The sequence below is a fragment of the Pantherophis guttatus genome, chromosome 4, assembly GCF_059756535.1.
Source record: "Pantherophis guttatus breed Tessera chromosome 4, ASM5975653v1, whole genome shotgun sequence".
Lineage (NCBI taxonomy): Eukaryota > Metazoa > Chordata > Lepidosauria > Squamata > Colubridae > Pantherophis > Pantherophis guttatus.
Genome location: NC_142066.1, coordinates 133,306,347 through 133,326,343, shown reverse-complemented (window position 1 = coordinate 133,326,343; position 19,997 = coordinate 133,306,347). Strand labels below are relative to the sequence as shown.

General features: G+C 40.4%; 1 protein-coding gene across 1 annotated transcript; it reads left to right on the top strand.

The window, feature by feature from the left end:
• The first annotated feature begins 1,084 nt into the window (after window positions 1–1,084).
• ARL5B (ARF like GTPase 5B) lies at window positions 1,085–19,454 on the top strand. The gene is made up of 6 exons (XM_034402643.3): window positions 1,085–1,293; window positions 4,113–4,173; window positions 11,879–12,026; window positions 13,162–13,245; window positions 13,840–13,991; window positions 16,223–19,454. Exons 1-6 carry the CDS (start codon window positions 1,248–1,250, stop codon window positions 16,269–16,271), a joined length of 540 nt encoding a protein of 179 aa, XP_034258534.1. The 5' UTR covers window positions 1,085–1,247; the 3' UTR covers window positions 16,272–19,454.
• The last annotated feature ends 543 nt before the right edge of the window (window positions 19,455–19,997 follow it).

Genomic DNA, 19,997 nt, shown 5'->3' with positions numbered 1-19,997 from the left:
AAAAGTAGGATTTTAGATGATAATTAAATAATGGACAAGTACACCATAACGCCTATTCTATATATAATCAGATATACTAAATCTGAACTACTCAAAGTGAATAGAATTTATGAGCATTAAAACATTTTTAAATTTTAGAAATTGAATCTGAAGATGGGAGGGGAGGTACATTTGTAGACCATGGCTTTGCAAATGTTGAGTAAATTCCCAGCAGTCACAGACCACAGGGAAGGAGCCTGAAAACTGTTGTTTGGAAAGCCAGGCATATTACTTATTCAACAATAGATAAAGAGATTGCCCAGCCTGCTGCCCACCTAATATGTTTGATTGGTTTTCATACTGTCTGAGAATCCCAATGAGTTTAATTCAGTGTTTCTCAAACTTAATAACTTTTAAGATGCGGACTTCAACTCCCAGCCAGCATGTCTTAAAAGTTGCCAAATTTGAGAAACACACTCAAATTAATCTAAGGTAACTGGAAGGGAGGAAATTGAAAGCTGTTTGTACTTTCTGGGAGATGAACTATATGTTTTGTCTGTGATAGCTGGTCACTATACATATATTTTGCTTTTACAGAAATCAGATTTTAAAAAGTAGAAAAAACTGTAAGGGCAAGTTTTGTTTTTGTTAACTGGATTTTGGGAATCAAATACACACAAACACAACACAAATAGTCTCCTTTTGAAGCGAGGATGGATTCCCCTCCATCCGAGATGGTGTTCTCACTTCTTCAGTAATATAAAACGGGAGGGGGGGGAGAGAAGACGTAGCCACTTAAAGCGAGGACAGGGATGACGTTATGGTCTGGCAATGCCCTTATCCTGCCTAGCTGATCGGAATCGGTACTATAATTTCTAACATTTCCGGTTGTGTATTGAACAAGCGGGGCAAAACGAAGAACCATTCTCGCTTGCAGCCTTCACGTTGCCCCGCATATGGCGGCGCTCAAATGGAAGCTCTAGGGCCAAGAGGAGACTTCCCCGTTCGCTCTTCGGGCAACGTTATGCGTCATCGCAAATCCCGGGGCTTTTACCATCTTGCGCGAATCCCGACGTAGTGACGTCAGCTGTGAGGCAGGAAGGCAGGGTGGGGCTCCGCTTGCTGCCTGTGTGGCTGGAGGGCGGGGGCGGAGGCGGGGCCGAAGTGGTTTCGGTCCCACCTGCTTTTTCGGCCGCGTTGGGTAGGGAATACGGGACGGAGGAAGGCAGTTCGCCAGCTCTATCGGGGATCGCGGCTCCCGTTCCGGGATGGGGCTCCTGTTCGCCAAGCTGTGGAGTCTATTCTGTACTCAGGGTGAGTGACTACATCCAGCAGGAAAGCCCGGCAGCAGCGCTACTCCCGCGAGGCGGTGGCAAAAGGAAGACCCCGCGGGCAGCATGGATCCGAGTGGGCAGACTTGGGCATTCGTGGCGGACACGGTAGCAAAGGAGGGAGTGGGTCCCGCGGGGAAGGCCGATCCCGGTGGAAAGCAGCGGGAGGGAGCTCGCCTGGGATGGGTTTGCACCAGAGGCGAAGCTTAGAAGGCGAAGTAAGATCGCCTCTGTTGTGGACTGGGATGGGAGACCACATGCAGAGCATCCCAGAGCTATGGCCAGATGAGGACGTGGGAGAAAACGAATGACAAATCCCTTCTGCACTGTTGCTGAGATAGTGCTAGGAACACGTTTGTGTTGCTGAGCTTGACTGGGGGGACTTTCCTTCTTTTTATTGCCTGCGTTTGATCCTGAAAAATGTCATAACTTATTCTATCTCCACCCACCTGTTCCTCCGACAATCCTGTGAGTGGCTAGGCTGGAAAAGATCTTTTCAAATCCATTAACAGGTAACTAATACGGTGTTCCTCATTTAGGCATTAAACTAGAACACCATTTCTCACCTGAGCAATATTAAGTGATGTGGACTTCAGTTCCCAGAATTCCCCAGCTAACATTCCCCAGGCTGTCTGAGTTCTAGGAGTGAAAGTTCACCAACTGATAATGAAGTGAATTCCACACAAGAAATTAAAGTTGTTAAGATTGAGAAACACAGATCTAAAGTAATCAAGTATTTGGGACATAGGTCATTGATGGTGCGGGTAGATGATACATTCAGGTCCTGAATCAAAGGGGAATAGAGAGCTGTGCTGAAAAGTTTCTTCTCTTGTGTCTCTTGGCCTTTGGCTCTTTAGGAAGAAATTTTACTATATTAAAATGTAAAAATAGGAGAACTTTTGCCATCACTCTTCCAATACCATGTATCTGAAATTAGTCTGGCCAATGTTTAAGTATATGTACCAGTCTTTTTTTTAAATCTCTAATGAATGTAAAGATTTGTTTATGAAATTTTAAAATTTTATAAAGCAAAGGGCTAAATATTGCCTAAGTCAAATTATACATCGATGGTATACTGCTAAAATAGTTAATCATTTTTAAATGTTGGTAATGCCACATTATATCAAACTTGATAATAAGCTCTTTAATTGAAATACACATACACACACACAGCACACACTGTAACCATACAGCCATTCTGCTGTAAACCTCAATAGCGTAGTAAAAAAACAACAAATCTGTATTAATTACTTCCCATATATTTCGTAACTAACTATTAGTAACTAATTTTAAAATTAGTATTATAACAATTTTATTTCTTCTCTTATCTCTTTTGAGGTTATGACCCACAGTATGTAACAGAAAGGATTAATTTGACCTTTGATTCAAAAAAGTTTTATATTCCTGGGGGAGATTGCCTGAACTGTGTGAAAAAGCTTCAGCCTATGTTGCTGGCCACAGATCTGAGAGAGTGGGATAGAAACCACTTTCTCACGCTCAGTTTTGTCATCAGAAGACAGTATTTTTCAGAAGATTCAATAGTGATTCTGATATGAGAAGCCACTCGAAAATATTAATCAAAAACAACATTGGTTGTGGTGACTTGTGCAATAGCTTTAAGTAGAAAATTGACCTGCTTCTTAATTAACATGGAGAAATGGTATGATTTGTTTGTTTTCAGCCTACATGAAATGTGAATTCTTCTATTGTGATTTAGCTTGGTGTGGTTAGCTAGATTCAGTCTTGGGGAACAATCCAAGGTTAAAAACTTTGTTTTATGAGTGGACCCATAATTTCGGCTATTATAAAGAATTGACATGAAAAAATGAGATAATTACATTGATTTTATGATGCTAGCTCATAGAATATGTATTTTGCATTAAGCTGATATAGTTTCATATGTACTGTAATTGGAAGACTTCTCAATTTAATGCCTCACAACCTTGATCTAGTGATATTTCATGAGTTGGAATTTCAAGCTCCTGAGCCCTTGGTCTGAGTTTACTCTTCTTAGTAGTAAATGGATTGGTTTAAAAGTAATTTGTACAGGTAGACCTCAACTTGTGATCAAAACTGAATCAGAGTTTACATTGCTAAGCAAGGCAATTGTTAAATGAGTCACACCCAATTTTATAACCCTTTTCACTACAGTTATTAAGTGCATCAGTACTATTCTTAAGTGAATCATGCAGTTGTTAAGCAAAAATTGGCTTCCCCAACTGACTTTGCTTGTCAGACTCCATCTAGGAAAGTTATAAATGGTGATCAGGTGATCCCTTGGGCACTGTAACCATATATGCCAAAATATTTACCAAGTGCCTGAATTTTGATCACATGATGATGGGGATGTTGTGACAGTCGTGCAAAGAGCAGTCGTAAGTCACTTTTTTCAGGGCTGTTGTAATTTTGAACAGAGGACTACACTAAACAAATGGTTGTAAATATAGGACTTTCCAATATAGCTGTTGATATTTGTAAAACAAATATTAAGAGACTGCTGGTTGTCTAACAAATACTCTGTGCTTTTCTATGTCTGCCCTCCAGACTTCATTTTTTTAAAAAAAAATATATAATTGGGGAGGTCTTTGGCAAGTATGGAAAAATGACATAGGAGCAGAATCGCTTTTATCCTGGAAAATGCTCATTTTAAGTCAGATTTCCAATCATTCAAACTATTCTATAATGAAAACATCATATAATATTGAGGCATATAAATGAAATAAGATAGCTGTAGGACATATTAAATTAAAACATAGTTTACTTGTAATGAGTTTTTTAACTGCTCATTTTTATGCATTGTAGAACACAAAGTGATAATTGTGGGACTTGACAATGCTGGGAAGACTACAATTCTGTACCAATTGTAAGTATTTCAGTATATATTTCTAGCTTTCAATCCATGAAGGCGTCACAATATTTCTGTAAGATTAATAAATTTCTGAAAAATAAAACCTGCCCAAAACTGAAAAATATTTTAAATTCCTAAGTATCAAACGTCTCAGTCTGAGAGTTTGAATGTGTTTTTCAGCATGAGCATACATTTTAAACAAGAACTTGTTTAGTTCTTCCAGTATCTTAGGTATTTCCTTAATCCTTTTGTATCACAACTTGATTAATAATCCAGTTTATTACCATTGGTGAAAGAATAATGTCCTATTACTGTTTTAGTTTGTACTGCTTATTTCAAGTATGTTATACCGTGTTTCCCTGAAAATACGCCCTCCCCCGAAAATAAGCCCTAGTGAAGGGGTGGGCGTGGCCAACACAGGAGGCAGTCCTTCCCTTCCCCGATCATCTCTGGGCTTCTCGGCCCCTTAATCGGATCGGCTGAGCCGCTCAGGCCACCATTCACGAAACAACTGATTCGCAGGTGCCGCTCAGGCCGCCATCTCCAGCAAGCTCAGCTGCTTTTTCAGCCAATTGCAGCTACAAAAGAAGCCGGAGGCCAAGAGACGCACCCCACATGCCTCACATCTTCCTTACCTAATGGTGATAGTCACAATAGGCAATTCCATCCACAGAACACCTGCCTCATGGGTGCCACTCCCGGCGCCTCCAGCAAGAGTGGCCGCTTTTGCCGTTGAATGCGGCCACTTCTGCAGCAGGAGGCCAAGCGATGTGCCCCATGTGCCTCGCACTGACCTTCCGAAGGGTACTGTAGCAGCAGATATCCACAATTTTTTAACCCTTATTTCATTCCGAGTGGCTGTGCCAGAAGAGCACTTTTGGGAAAAGGCAAAGGGGAAGCGATTGCTTGCAAACTCCCGTCCCACTCCTGCCTCTCAGCTGGGCAACCCCTGGCAGCCCCCGAGGCCCAAAGCCCTTGCCTGCCTGATTCTCTTTTCCACAGTGCCTGGCTCTTTATCAAGGGGGGTGACAGGTGGGATGGGGGAGAAGTGAGACACGTGGAGCAAGACAGGGCTCGCTCCTCTTGCCATCTCTTCTGCCCCCCTCACCAGGCATGGCAGGGCTTTCTACCTTTGTCCAAATTGGATGCATTTTGGGGATGGTGGGTGGGGAGAGATGGGGATGGGGAGACATGAGATGCGCATCTTACCTGCCTTGCAGCTCCATCGTGTGTTTCGCCATTGTCTGCAGGCAAACAGGTTGTAGGGAAAAAATAAACTCGCAAGTTCGAGAAGTTTGATTGAACTTGCGAGAAGGGGTTTTTTTAACCCTACAATGTGTTTGCCTGCAGACAGTGGCGAAACATGTGATAGAGCTGCAAGGCAGGTAAGACGTGTGCCTCGCGTTTCTCCAGCCCCCGGGGAGGGGGGGAGAAGAGACAGCAAGAGAAGCGAGCCCCGTCTCGCTCCACGCTTCTTGCTTCTCACCCGCCCCACATGCCACCCCCCTCAATAAAGAGTTGGGTGCTGTGGAAAAGGGAGCCAGGCGGGTGCAGGCTTTGGGCACCTGAGGCTGCTGGGGTTGCCCGGTGGAGAGGCAGGAGCGGGGTGGGTGTTTGCAGGCAAGGGGAGTGGATGGATGGATGGATGGGAGGCAGGCGAGTGCCAAGAACGCTGGGGAGATTCCCACCTTTGGTTGCCCCAGCAAACAGCTGACGAGTGGCTGTGTTGCGCTGCCACAGCAACGCAACACAGCAGCAGCCATGAGATGGCCACGCTCACTGCCTCCTGCACCCCCAAAATAATAAGACCCCCAATAATAAGTCCAAGCCCTTATTTCGGGGTTCAAAAAAAATATAAGACAGGGTCTTATTTTCGGGGAAACATGGTACTACTGGTCTATATGATTTTCTTTGGAATATTTCCTATATTGCAATTGCTTTTATGGCTTATTAGAATTAGTTGTTCTAAAGGACACTGGCAGGTAATTGATATGCTGGCTGTCAGCACAAAGATCGAGTATTGAAGTCTATCCAGAAAGAGAACATTCTGGAAGTATTGTTGAATCATTTATGCTGAGAATAAGTGAGTGAGAGAATATCAAACAGAATTTCTTATTACAGCCCTTCTTAAGAAGATACCTTACATTGCTAAATTTCTCATATATGATTAAGTCCATAGCACAATGTTAGGGCTTCTAATGTAACCTAGAAATCACCCTCACCATGTAATGGAGAAAGTAGAACTGGATCTTGTAACTCTGTTGTCTGAACCTAAAGTCCTCGAGACATTGACAGACAATGTGATTTTGTATAGGACTGTGTGAGTTGATAACCCCTCGTCAGCGGGGCAAAGAGAAAGAAGGGGGCAGTGTGAGGAAGCGCTCCCCTCCTCCAGCCAAGCACTGAGTACAAAAGTCCAGTGGGGGGCAGTAGGCCCAGCAGAAGCAGCCCGATTGGCGAGTCGGACGGTGGAGAGGCTGGCCCAGCTCTCACAGTGGGACACTGTTCGGCACCTTCAGACACAAGCTGCTGCCTTTGGAACATAAGGAAGCCAGGCATCGATGGCTAGGGCTGTGGGAGGGAGGGCAGTGGAGGCATCAGGGCTGCTCTTCCCTCTTCTCAGCAAGACGGACCTGGAGGAGCGCAGAGAGTTGTGGGCCGAGCACTGGAGGGTCAGAAGGCGCGCTCTGATGTTGCCCCAACACAGTGCGCACTCCTCTGTCCTGAAGTGGGATTGAGTGGGGGGTAGGGAACAGGAGGAAGGGTAGTGGGGCTTCTAGGAGGAGAAGCCCAGCTGGCTTTCCTTTAGGCGTGGGGCAGGGGGAAGACTTAATACCCCCTCCATGGCCTGCCCACTGCTCTTGTAGTGCCTTGTGCAGCACAATGAAATTTAGCACGTCTCCCTAAGTGTCCAAGGCGTGCCCAGCACTCTTCACTTTTTCCTGCAATGGAGCAAATCCTGACACTCATCCTGCCGAATTCAGCCGAAGGGGGCCAAAATGCCCCCAAGGCAAGCTTGCTAGGGCAGAGGCGCTAAAGCCGCAGCGGAGAATCCCCCAAGTCTCTGGCTTTTGTGAGGAAATGTGTCCTGAAGGGAGAAGTGACTCGCAGAGGCGCTTTCAGGAGGTGTTCAATGTAAAGAGAGCAGAAACGCCACCGCCCTCCCCTATTTCCTAACCATGCGAGTGGGGGCAGGCATTGACAGCCGGCATTGTGGCAGGTAAATGTGAGGAGTTTCCCACAGAGAGGCCAGGACGCGAGTAGAACATGGGAAGGGAGAGGTAGTGAGATTCTGTGACTGGGGTTGGAGGGGGAAAAAGAGAGAAGGGCGACCTGCAAATCTAGGAAGGGAGAGAGAGGGAAAATGACAGAGAAACAGAGAGAGAGAGAATGAGAGGGAGGGTGCGTGGGTGGGTGAGAGATACATAGAGAGAGAGGGAGAGGGAGAGATACAGAGGGAGGGGGAGGGGAGAGATACAGAGAGGGGGAGGGGGGAGAGAGGGAGAGAGATAGAGAGGGAGGGAGAGAGATACAGGGAGAGATCTATAGAGAGGGAGAGAGATACATAGAGGAGGGAGGGAGAGATACAGAGGGGGAGAGAGAGGGAGGGGGAGGGGAAGAGATATATAGAGAGGGGGAGAGTGACAGACACAGAGAGAGAGGAAGGGCAAGAGATACATGGAGAGAGGGGGGAGGGGGAAGAGAGAGGGGGAAAGAGACAGATACAGAGAGATGGAGAGAGGAGGGACATCATTTGACATCATTTTAGATGCCAAAAGGGTTTTGTAGCTCCCGGGGTTTTTTAACAACCGTTCGCTGCCCTAATGACTGGCATGGCTGGGGGGGGGGGAGATCATGTGACTGAGTGAGAGTGAGTGATGTCGAGTTGGCCATGCCACCCAGGTTTTGTGGCTCCCGGTGTTTTCTATGGGAAATGGGTCCAAATGGCTCTTTGAATTGAATTCAATTCAATTCAAACCTTTATTGGCAATGCACAACATGTGTACAATGAGATTGGATGAGCCTCCCTTAGTGCAGCCCCCCCAAACACAAAATACATCTCAATAACTCATAAGTGAAAGAAGAAGAAAAAACCCTAACCCTACAGATCATACTAACAGACACAATCCTTTATACAAATATGTGCATAACATTACATTATATTATATTACACCAGTGTAGACATATTGCATGTTGTGCTGACCCTGCAAGTCATACTAAGAAGTTATGATGTTATATTGCATTCAGAAGTCTGAGAGCCCATGGATAGAAGCTATTTTTCAGCTTCTTCATTCTACTGACTATGCTTCTATATCTCCTGCCTGATGGTAGGAGAATAAAGAAGTGCTGACTAGGATGTGAATCGTCCCTAAGGATTTTCCTCACTCTGCTAAGACATCGAGTCCTAGAGATTTCATCTAGTGAGGTCAGGCGACAGACCATGATATTTTTCGCTGTTCTCATCACCCTTTGTAATGTCTTTCTATCCGTGGCTGTCAAGCCAGCATACCATACTGTAACACAATATGTGAGGACGCATATTGTGGACCGGTAAAAGGAGGTCATCAGTCGTTGTTCCACCTAATTTTTCTGCAAAAATCCTGAGGAAATGGAGTCTCGGTTGAGCCTTCTGGACCACCTGGATTGTATTATTTTTCCAGGTGAGATCTTCACTGAGATGGACTCCTAGGAATTTGAAAGAGGAAACCCTCTCCACACAGCCCCCCTTGATGTAAAGAGGGGCAGGTTCCTCTCCCTTCTTCTGGAAGTCTAGCACTATCTCCTTGATCTTGCTTATGTTTAGGTGCAAGTTGTTTCCTGAGCACCATGTGGTTAACTTCTGGATCTCTTCCCTGTATGCTAATTCATCACCGTCTGTAATAAGACCTAATACGGTGGTATCATCCCCAAACTTGATGATCACATTAGATGGGTCAGAAGATATACAATCATATGTGTCAATGAGTATAGGTAGGGACTGAGTACACAGCCCTGAGGAGACCCAGTGCTACGCTTCAGGGAGGAAGATATAAAAGGCCCAGCCCTCACTGTTTGTGGCCGATCCATCAGAAAGTCTTTAATTCAGTCACAGGCAAGAGAAGGAAAATTCAAGTCAGTCAACTTTTCAATGAGGACGCTTGGCAGAATAGTGTTAAAGGCCGAGCTGTAATCTTTGAAGAGCATTCTGACGTAGTTCCCATGTTTCCCTAGATGACTTGCTACAGAATGTAGGGCAGTAGTTATGGCATTGCCTGTCCACCTATTCCCCCTGTAGGCAAACTGATATTGGTCAAAATTTGATCGGAGGCATAACCTAAGGTGTTGAAGAACCAGACTCTCGAAGCACTTCATCATTACAGACATTAGTATAATAAGTCTGTAGTCATTCAGGCTGTTAATTGCTGTTTTCTTCGGGACTGGGATGATAGTGGCTGCTTTCAAACATGATGGAACACTGGCCGTTTGCAAGGAGATGTTGAAAATCCTTGTTAGGACCTCTGCTAGTTCATCAGCACAAATTTTTACACTATCCCCAGCACCCCATCTGGACCTACAGCTTTACTAGAGGTCACAGCCTTCAATACAGCTCTCACTTGGTATTCATACAAGGTGAGCGGCTGGAAGTTAGAGGGCTGGTGGGCTGCAGCTACAGGGTCAGGTCTTTCCACCTCATAGCAGGTGAAGAAGACGTTCAACTCCTCTATCAACGAGGCATCAGAGTTAATTGTTTACGTCATATTGCCCTTATAATTAGTTTAGTGCTTCAGTCCCTGCCACACTTGCTTTGAGTTGTTGTCTGCCAGATGGCTCTCTACCTTTTGTTTATATTTTTGTTTTGCCATCTTAATGCCTTTTTGTAAATTTGCCCTGGCTTCATTATATTTGTCCCTGCCTTAAAAGGTGGAATTCTGGGCTCTCAGAAGTATCTGTACCTCTGCAGACATCCAGGGTTTACAATTCCCATAGACTGTGATTCACTTGTCCACTGTTGTGTTATCTGTACACACTTTGATATATGAGAGTACGCTATCAGTGTATTCATGCAGTTCTAGATGTTCGAATATGCTCCATTCAGTGGTTTCAAAGCAATCCTGCAACTGACTGAGAGCACACTCTGGCCAGATTTTAACAGTTTTCATAAACGGCTGAGTTCTTTTCCTGAGAGGGACATACTTCGGGCATAACAACAGAGAGAGATAGTCGGACGTTCCCAGGTGGGGGAGGGGATTTGCTCTGTAAGTCTGTTTCAAGTTAGAGAACATACCATCTAAAGTGTTATTCCCTCTGGTGGGGCAATGCACATACTGCACAAACTTAGGGAGAACAGTCTTTAGACATGCTTGATTAAAGTCCCCAGCCATGACAAAAGTGCCCTCTGTATGAGTTTGCTGCTGCTTCGAGATGACATCATATAACGTAGAAAGCGCCATGCTGACTTTGGTATCAGGTGGAATATAAACAGCTATAATAATTATCACAGTGATTTCTCTAGGCAGATAAAATGGCCTACACGTGACAGTCATTAGTTCTACATCTGGGGAACAGTACGTATATGTTACTATGCTGTTAACACACCAGTCACTATGTATATAGATACAGAGTCGTCCTCCTTTGCTCTTACCCGTGTCGCCATTTCTATCGGAGCGATAGATGACACAGCTAGTTATCTCTACTGCTGCATTGGGTACAAATGGATGTAGCCAGGTCTCTGTGATAATCATCACACAGCATTCGCAGAGAAGCCTGTTTGCTGCCATCTGCAGGTCTAATTCGTCGATTTTGTGGATGAGAGATATGACATTGGTCAAAAACACGTTTGATAGCATTGATCTAGGGAGCTGCTTTCATAGCCAAGCTAACAGACTGGCTCTGCAGCCACGCTTCTGTTTCCGCTCCTTTTGCCGCCATCGGCGCTTCCCTGACCCGACAACAATCCATGGGGAACCTGGAAGTCTCGCCATGCAGTTCGGTATGTTATGGCACTTGAAAATCGCTGGTAATGCCGGATTGACTTGCAAAACCGATGTTTAGCAGCTCTGCACTGGTGTAGGTAAGTTTTGCCCAGTGCACTTCATTGTTCACACACATCCAAACAGATATTATTCCAAACACCACACAGTGTCTGGACGCACTGCCATTTTGGATTTATTTATTTTTTTGAATGTTTAAGGTTGCAGACTTTAAACATTCAGGTTTAAGGGGGGGGTCTAGATATTCTGATCGATACAAACTAGGGCTCTGAAACACTTTTGCTATGGAGAGTATATGTAACAGTTGTATGCAACTCTAAAGTAGCCAGGATCACATGGCAGCTGTTGAAAGTAGTTGTGCAATGACAGAAAACTCATGACTGATTTAAAAAGTTGTAGAGATGCTACATTTGCATTCATAAACCTCTTTTCCAATGTATTTCCAAATTATAGCACGTCCCTTTTATAAACTTCTTTGAACAATGGTATACCAGAATTGGTGAGCAATATTTATTTAGTGTATGGCAAACATGTTAAAAAGCACATCGCAAAGTATGATGAGCAAAAGCTAGCACAATATAAGGACATAATAAAAATCCCTTTTAAAAAAGCTTTTTTTTAAAAAAAAAACAAAAAACAAATGTATGCTTAATTGCTGCCTTTTGAGTCAGCAATTACTGTATCAACAAGCTACTGGTAGCTGCATTTCAGATTTTTTTAAATAGACAGTCTTTTCTCTCTCTTTTTAGCTTAATGAATGAGGTAGTTCACACATCTCCTACCATAGGCAGTAATGTTGAAGAAATTATAGTGAAAAACACACATTTCCTTATGTGGGATATTGGTGGACAAGAATCATTAAGATCGTCCTGGAATACATATTATTCAAATACAGAGGTAGGTGACTATGTTATTATGATTTTTTACCCTTTATGACATCAGGGCTCTTTTGATGCACTGTTTCATAGTCAGTAACTGATGGGTATGTTGGACTTCAGGTTCATGACCATGGTCTGGGGCAACGTTCCTCAACCTTTCAGGGTTGGCGGCCCGGCATGTGGGGGGGAGGAGGAGATGGTTTTGTGCAAGGAGCAGGCGACGGATGTGTGCATGGCTTCATTTGCAAGTGGCGCTGCGAGCAGTGGTGCCCACTGTCTGTGTTAATGGGGCTGTGCATACTGGCCCACCACTCTCATGGCCCAGTTGCAAATAAGCCATGGCCTGGTTGTGGGCTGCAGCCCACAGGTTGGGGACGCCTGGTTTAGGGAACAAATTTCCTGACATTGGTGGCATCTTCAGAGGCAAGGTAATCACAGACAAGTAAGCAAGGACTAACTGGGCTCCTGTCTTTATAGCCAGGTATCTGACTTCTGAATGGCCTTTAGCCAAGCTGGTTTGCAATTGGTACAAGTTAATGATGGCTGGTCTCTGGTTGGTTCTTTGTGTGTGCCCAATGTTGATTGTTCATGTTGGTGGTATTGGAGATTTGTATGAAAAACCTTAAAAAGAGAAATACTGCATTTTTGCTAATAAAAAGTAGGAGGGCATTATTATAAATACATCAGCTGATACTAAGGTTCCATTCTGCCCAATGGTTTAGCAACTGAGATCAGATTTAAAGCAGGATATTCCTGGAAAAACAGTAATAGAAAAAGGCTTTGCTTGGAATCTCCGTGTTTTTAAGGCTTTCAGTACATAGGAAGGGATCTTTTCACCTTGCCCATGAATGGTACCAAATGGCTTTGATCTCTGAAAAGCCTGAAGAAGAAAACAAAAAGTTATTTCTAGAGTTTCAGTGCTAAATGCTTTGATTGTGCCTACTCCTGTTATTTTGTACCGTAAGATTTCCTTGCCATTTGCTGTCAGAGAAGAGCAGGAGCTTAAGAAAGAGTGGAAAAAGAAGCTATGTTGCTCTTGTTTGTGCAACAATCTTATGCAGTTTCACATACATAAAGAGTTTCATCTGCTGGGATACTGCCTGTTTTACAACATATTTCTTCAGTTTTTTCTTCAACTCTTCCTTTTTCCACAGTTTGTAATCCTTGTAGTTGACAGTATTGATCGCGAGAGGTTGTCCGTCACAAAAGAAGAACTCTACCGAATGTTGGCCCATGAGGTATTTCATTTAGCCTTGACTATATTCCTTGTGCATTCCCAGGATTTATACCAGGAAGTAAATATAAATCCCCAAAGGAGGATTGTTGCTGAGAAAATTCTATGAATGAATTTGAAGTCAGCATTAACATAGTTTGGTCAAGGGAGCTGTGACCTTTATTCCTGGAATGTCAACTTCAGTTTGGATCTTAAGAGATGTAAAAGTGGATGGCAGAACCTGCCAACTAGTGCAGAACAGAGTTCTGATTTTATATCCCAGTTATTACAGAAAGTTTGGCAAACCTCTGAAACAGGCAAAAATCATGAGGTCCAGCAGTGAAGAAGTAATTTTATTTGAGGGGGGGGAGGCAAACTTTGATAATGGCTAAAATTTCATTTTTTAAGGTGTTGACTTTTTGTTGTTTGTTTGTTAATGTTACATGTCATTGTGTAGTACTTCCTAAAAAAACTATCCCTTTCTGACACAGGGAAATGAATCACCACCTTATGTTAAAGCAATTGTCATAATTAAAGTTATAGTAGCATATATATTTATATAGGATTTATAAGTGTTGTATCATAGTTATCTGAGTCATCTAAACATTGCAATTTACAGGATTTACAAAAAGCTGCTGTTCTAATTTTTGCAAATAAGCAAGATATGAAGGGTTGTATGACAGCAGCTGAAATTTCCAAGTATCTAACCCTTAGTTCCATAAAGGATCACCCATGGCATATTCAATCCTGCTGTGCATTAACAGGAGAAGGGTAAGTATTGTAATAAAATATTTTACTTCAGAGCAACTTACAACTTCTATATTTTTCATTCAAGTTAAATAAATATTTCTAAACTACATGATTAATATTAGCTTCTCAATTAAGGAAATAAATTGTTAATAGAAAAGGGGGGCATGAACCAAGGATTAAAATAAAATTATTGGAGGACAGCAGAGAAAGAGGAGGATGTGGGCTCTCAGACTGGGTGATATACTATCAGGCAACAGCACCCATGTGGAACAAAAACTAGATAGAGCTAAAAAATAAACGAATTCTAACATTAGAGGGGCATGACCTACAGATAGGATGGCATGCTTTCTTATGGGACAGGGAAAATAAAACTCATGGCTACTTCCAGAGACATCTAATTAGGACGTGTTGCTACAAGTATGACAAAAAAATTTAAAAAATCAATATATCAAAATACCAAATTGGCTAGCAACAATGGAAGCATTAATTTACCCGAACGTATTAGATATGGATAAAATAAAAAGATACAAAGATTTATTAAAGGACCATGGGGAAATGAAAACAAGACAAGAACTAAAAGAACAGGGCATAGACATTGATTGGTGGCCATATATACAGATTCAAACTAGATATAAGAAAGATTTAGAACAATATGGATTCAAAAAAGAATGAAAAGAATTAGACAAGATTTTATTAGGCACAGAGGACAAATTGATTAAGAAAATTTACAATTATTTACTGAGATATAGAATGGAGGAGGAGGTAGTTAAAGAAACTGATAACCTGGGCCAAAAACTTTGTCTATAATATTGAATTGGAGAAATGGGAGAAAATTTGGGACAAATACTATGAATTGACAATGTCTGTAACCTACAAGGAAAATATGTATAAAATGTTCTACAGATGGCATCTTCCACCAGCCAGGCTGGCTAAAATGTTCCCGAATACATCACCAGCCTGCTGGAAATGTGGACAAAATCAGGGAACATATTACCATATCATGTGGACATGCCCAAAAGCAAAACAATATTGGAATAGAATAAGAAAATGCCTGAAAGAGATCACCAAACAACAAATAGATATGAAACCAGAATTATTTTGATTAGGAATATTTACAGAGAACTACGACAAAAAAAATACAATATTTAATTTTACATATTACAAGAGCAGTGAGAATAGTTTATGCACAAAATTGGAAGAATAACAATGTACCGTCAGAGGAAAATGTAATAAGGAAAATCTTTGAGTGTACAGAGATGGATAGACTCACAAAAGAAATAAAAGATAAAGAAGAAAGAGAATACTACATGGTATGGAATAAATGGTATGAATGGTTAGACGATAGATGTAAAGGTTAAGGAAAGACTAAATGAGGAAGATAATAGGAGTTGGAAACCAGTAACAAACTTGTATATATGGAAATGATAAAAAATGTATGATTGTAATTTAATATATTAATATATCAATATGTATAAAAATTAATGGAACCACATGTAAAGTTAAAGATAAATTGAAGGGGGCGGGGAATGAACAGACAATAGATGTATACTGATGTGGAAATGTTGTAAAGAAGAAAACTGTCCAAAAAAAATTTAAAAACTGTTTAATAAAAATTATTTTTAAAAAAAGAAAAGGCATGATTAGAGTGCCACTAATTTCTTAAAGCTTAAGCTAAATATTTAAGAAAACAGGAACATATTTGACTGAGTAATTTTCAAGAAGAGCTTTGAAATCACTCTTATTAACTCTTTCCCACTTAATCAGATATTTCAGACCAAATACTTTTGGCTATGGAGCAAATTGGAAATTTATATAATATACTACAGGATAATTTTAAATTTGAGGTCACTGGATAGAAGGCAGGTATATTAAAACGAACTACAGTAGACTTACAGTAGCTATTGTTTACTATCTTTAAACGGTTCCACAAATTCAAGATTTTTCTGTTCAAGAGTATCTGTTAATTGAAGAGACCTGGATTGGTGCATTTTTATGTACCCAGATACTTTTTCCTTTAAAACCATTATGTTATTGTGCCTGGGCTTGGCCTGGAGCAGACTGGGGTGTCAAAATGCTAAAGTAGTACAAAAGTTAATTCCTTCCTTCCTTCCTTCCTTCCTTCTCTTTTTGGATGTGTAATCACAAAACAATGCATTTTGTTTAAATAATGATCTCTTAATGGAGACTAATAGTGCTACAATGATTAACAAACAAATGTTTGTTAAGACTTGAGTGTTATTCTTTTCTCCCAGATTGTGCCAAGGGCTGGAATGGATGACTTCCCGAATTGGAATAAGATAATTCCTCTGGATTGGAAATGTGAATTATCCCATGGACTACCCTTTTGTGGTACACTTGTCTGCTTAGTGTAGCAACAGGTTTGATTTAAAAAGGAAAAAATCTTTTGAAATCTCCACAACAAGCAACAACAACTTGAATCAAGTGCAGCTAATCAAAACTCAGAGTATTTTTTAAACTTTTTTTAAAATGCACTAGTCTTGGCTGGATAAAAACGTTCTCCTACAACATAAGCTAAAGAATTCTGCCTTGTATAACCAAATTCACAGTTGAAAAGGTTCTTTCTTGCAGCTTAATATCCTGTAGCATTGGTCAGTTTGCTTCTCTTTTTGTTTCATGCTACAACATTAAGCTTTAAGACTTCCAGGATTATGGATTTTAAAGTCAGTGGATTTCCAGGAGATGGGAATTCCAATGTCAGTACGCATAATTGGAATTCTCCAACATTGAAAGGATTATTTATTTGCTATCAATGCTGTTGCCTTTTACCATTATATTTCTGCCTGAGAAAGTATGCACTTTTTTCTTAAAGTGTATGCTATAAATATTTTATATATTGAGGATTTTGATAAAGTGATTATAGGGGGGAAAACTTCATGTTATGCAGGAGGGCTAATTGTACTGCACTGTGTTTTAGCAATGCATATTTAATAGAGAAAACTATTCCAGTATAAGTAGAGATGTATTTATCAAATGATAGTACATGTCATTCCAAATTCTTCGGGATTCTGTACTATTAGCCAATGGGACTCTTTAATTGGATTCAAATTATTGATTAACAGAATTAAATTCTTTGAATGGTGTGAATAATGTATAAATAATAAGTTTGAAAAAAGACTAATTATTCATTGAAGAAAATTAGAAGGTATGCTTGAAATGAATTCTGTTCTGTGCAAATTGGCCCATGACTTTTTCTTAAAGAAAGGTGGATTATTAATGTGATTTTCTTCCAGAATTAGAACTCATACTACATATCAGTGTCTTATTTTGTATGGAGTATGTGAATGGCTTGCATTTTCATGGACAGTTATTGTAAATGTCCCACTAACAGTATTATGTAGTATTTTTAAAACTCAGAGTTGTCTGTTTCTTATGAAGAGGGATTTCTTGACATGCCGTAATGCTGGTGTTGTCATGTGCAATCTAAACTGGTTGTGGAGGACCCTCCTTCATCTCCTTGCCATGGTCACAGAGGCAGTTTATGGTTTAAAAAGACTTTTTGATACATCTAGAAATGGGCAGGTTGGGGAAGGTCAGTGTACCTAAGTATCCAGTATAAGCCCCAATAATGCTGTCAGGAAATGACGCAAACTATGTAATTTCTGCCATTTGCATCATGATACTTGTGATTATGCTTCCCATCATTTGCAGACACTCATTTTGATGTATCTAAAAACTACAAAGTTTACAAAGGTAAACTTTTCTGTTCAGTATTCAGTATATTCTATACATTCAGTATATTCTATACATTCAGTATATTCTATACATGAAAGCCTGAATAGAGAACTCTGCACAAGGAATATGTGTTATAGTTTAAAGAGAACTGTAGCTTCATGAGGAAACAATGGTTTAGAAGGCACAGTATTTCTTGAAGCTCATTTTGCATCAGAAGAAAATAAGAAGCAATTGTTTGAGACATAGAAGTCAACTCTTTCTATGATTTCGTAGATATGATTTCATAGATTTATCCAGATGGCAACTGTACTGAAATGGTATGCATTATCTTTCTTGTAATCTGAACCGACTTAGTTTTCTGAGATCAGACAAGTGAACAGTTAATTCTAATATTTCTTTGGGGGTGGAGGGGCTTTTCCATTCCATTAAATTTTGTAAGAGCATTTTTTTAAAAAGGTATCGAAGTTGGTCATTTAGCTTTAAAAGACTCCTTACTCATTTTCAAGTATTAACTGAAATTATATTTACCTGACACTGTGATAGTTAGGAACCAAACAAGCAAACAAGAAAACTAGGGTTATTTATTATTATTTATTATAATTTATTATAGATTTGTCCCAGTAGCATGTATGCAGTAAACTCGGTATACACATACATGTGCATACACTAAAATGCACATAACCAAGTTAATGACCAAGTTACCTTTCATTACAATAAGAATTGTTGCTTATCTATAATTTTGCTTATTCCTAGCATTTGTCCCACTACACATTTCTTTGGAGATGCTATCTTCAAATCTAATTAAAGAGGAACTTTTAATTGAAATTTAGTTATATCTCTTCACCCTTAATTCTGTCTATTACTTTGTTGTTGTCAACTATAAATTGCTCTGCTGTACCTTTTTATAGTCCAAGTTCCATAACTTGAAGGTTCAGATAGAGCTTGAATAGGAACAATAATAATCTATACAGTACCAGCTGATGGATGATTTCTTCCTTGGGGCCAATATTGATTTTGGATCTTTGGGAAGATGTGTTTCTCATCATCTATTAATTGATTGTTTACAAACTAGAGATGTCTTAGAGTTATATCTGGGATGTTTTGGGAGCCTCTGTTCCACTAACTCACTGTGATTCTCTTATGTCCGAGATACTAGAGAGTTTTAACTATTTCCGATTCAAGGTTCTGGTAATTCTTTGCCTTTGTGTCCTGTGTGAAAATACATGATCATTTGAAATAAAAGGTTTAAGTGAGGTAGTATATAATGACAGATCATTTTCATTCTTTCTTTGCCTCCATTTATGATCCCCACAGTAACTGCAAAGATAACTTTTTTTTCATAGAGGGAAACAGTATGCTTTTAAACCTTGGCTCTTTTATGGTGTGGAATTTTGAAAAACTGGTCCATTTTGGCATTATCATTTCATGTGGTCATAAGGTTTTATCACTTTTATATTAAATGGCGAGCATGACATTGCACTGTAATTATGTTGATGTGATTTAAACTGCGTGGTTATGTAAAACCCTTTGTGCTGCTGTAAAAACTGCTAGCAACGCAATATTGATTGTGATGGGGCAAGAACGAAAGAGGCTGATTGGACAATAAGACACCACTCCTTACTGTGTTTGCACCCACCTTTTGCATGTAGGTACGGTTGGTTCTCTAAATCGTGACCATGGATTTTATTTCTTGAATTTGGATATATTACATTTTGTACTTCTGTAATGAGCAATTGGTTCAGTTTCAAAACTCACTGAACTTGTATTGAAATAAACAATGAAAAAAATACATTTATATGTTACAGACTATTTTGTTAGTCTTACTTATGAAAACTGTCCTTTAGCAAACGAGCATCTAGATAATTTATATCAGCACTGAGGATTCATAAAATTGGCTAATACCACACACACACACACACACACAGTCATATGGCAAAAATAATTCTGCACATCACTAACATTAGTTTGGTAAGTTGATAAAGGACATACACTTAGTTCTTTTGAAATTTTACGCTTCGTGATATATTTCCAGTAGCAGTTGGGTTTTTGTGGTTAGCTCTTAATTCCTGTGCTAGCAAGAAAGACTTCCTATTATGTAAATACCTAGTTACAGAAGTCTTTCTTGTCCTAGCAGATTAAAAGTAAAAAAAAGTATTGTGGCAACTTTTTTTTACAATGAAGTATCTAATTAATAAACTAGAAAGAAGAAAGTGTAACAAATCTGAATGAGTATTTAACCTTTCGAATTTATCCTGCTTATATACTTCAGGTAAGTTCCTCATTTTAAAGACTGAATTGAGGAAGGATAAAAAAAATTCTTAAAGGAAGATGATC

Coding starts and splice junctions, on each gene's coding strand:
- ARL5B (XM_034402643.3), top strand. CDS start 1,248: ATGGGGCTCCTGTTCGCCAAGCTGTGGAGTCTATTCTGTACTCAGG. Junction 1,294..4,112: donor GAGTCTATTCTGTACTCAGG/GTGAGTGACTAC, acceptor TATGCATTGTAG/AACACAAAGTGATAATTGTG. Junction 4,174..11,878: donor ACTACAATTCTGTACCAATT/GTAAGTATTTCA, acceptor CTCTCTTTTTAG/CTTAATGAATGAGGTAGTTC.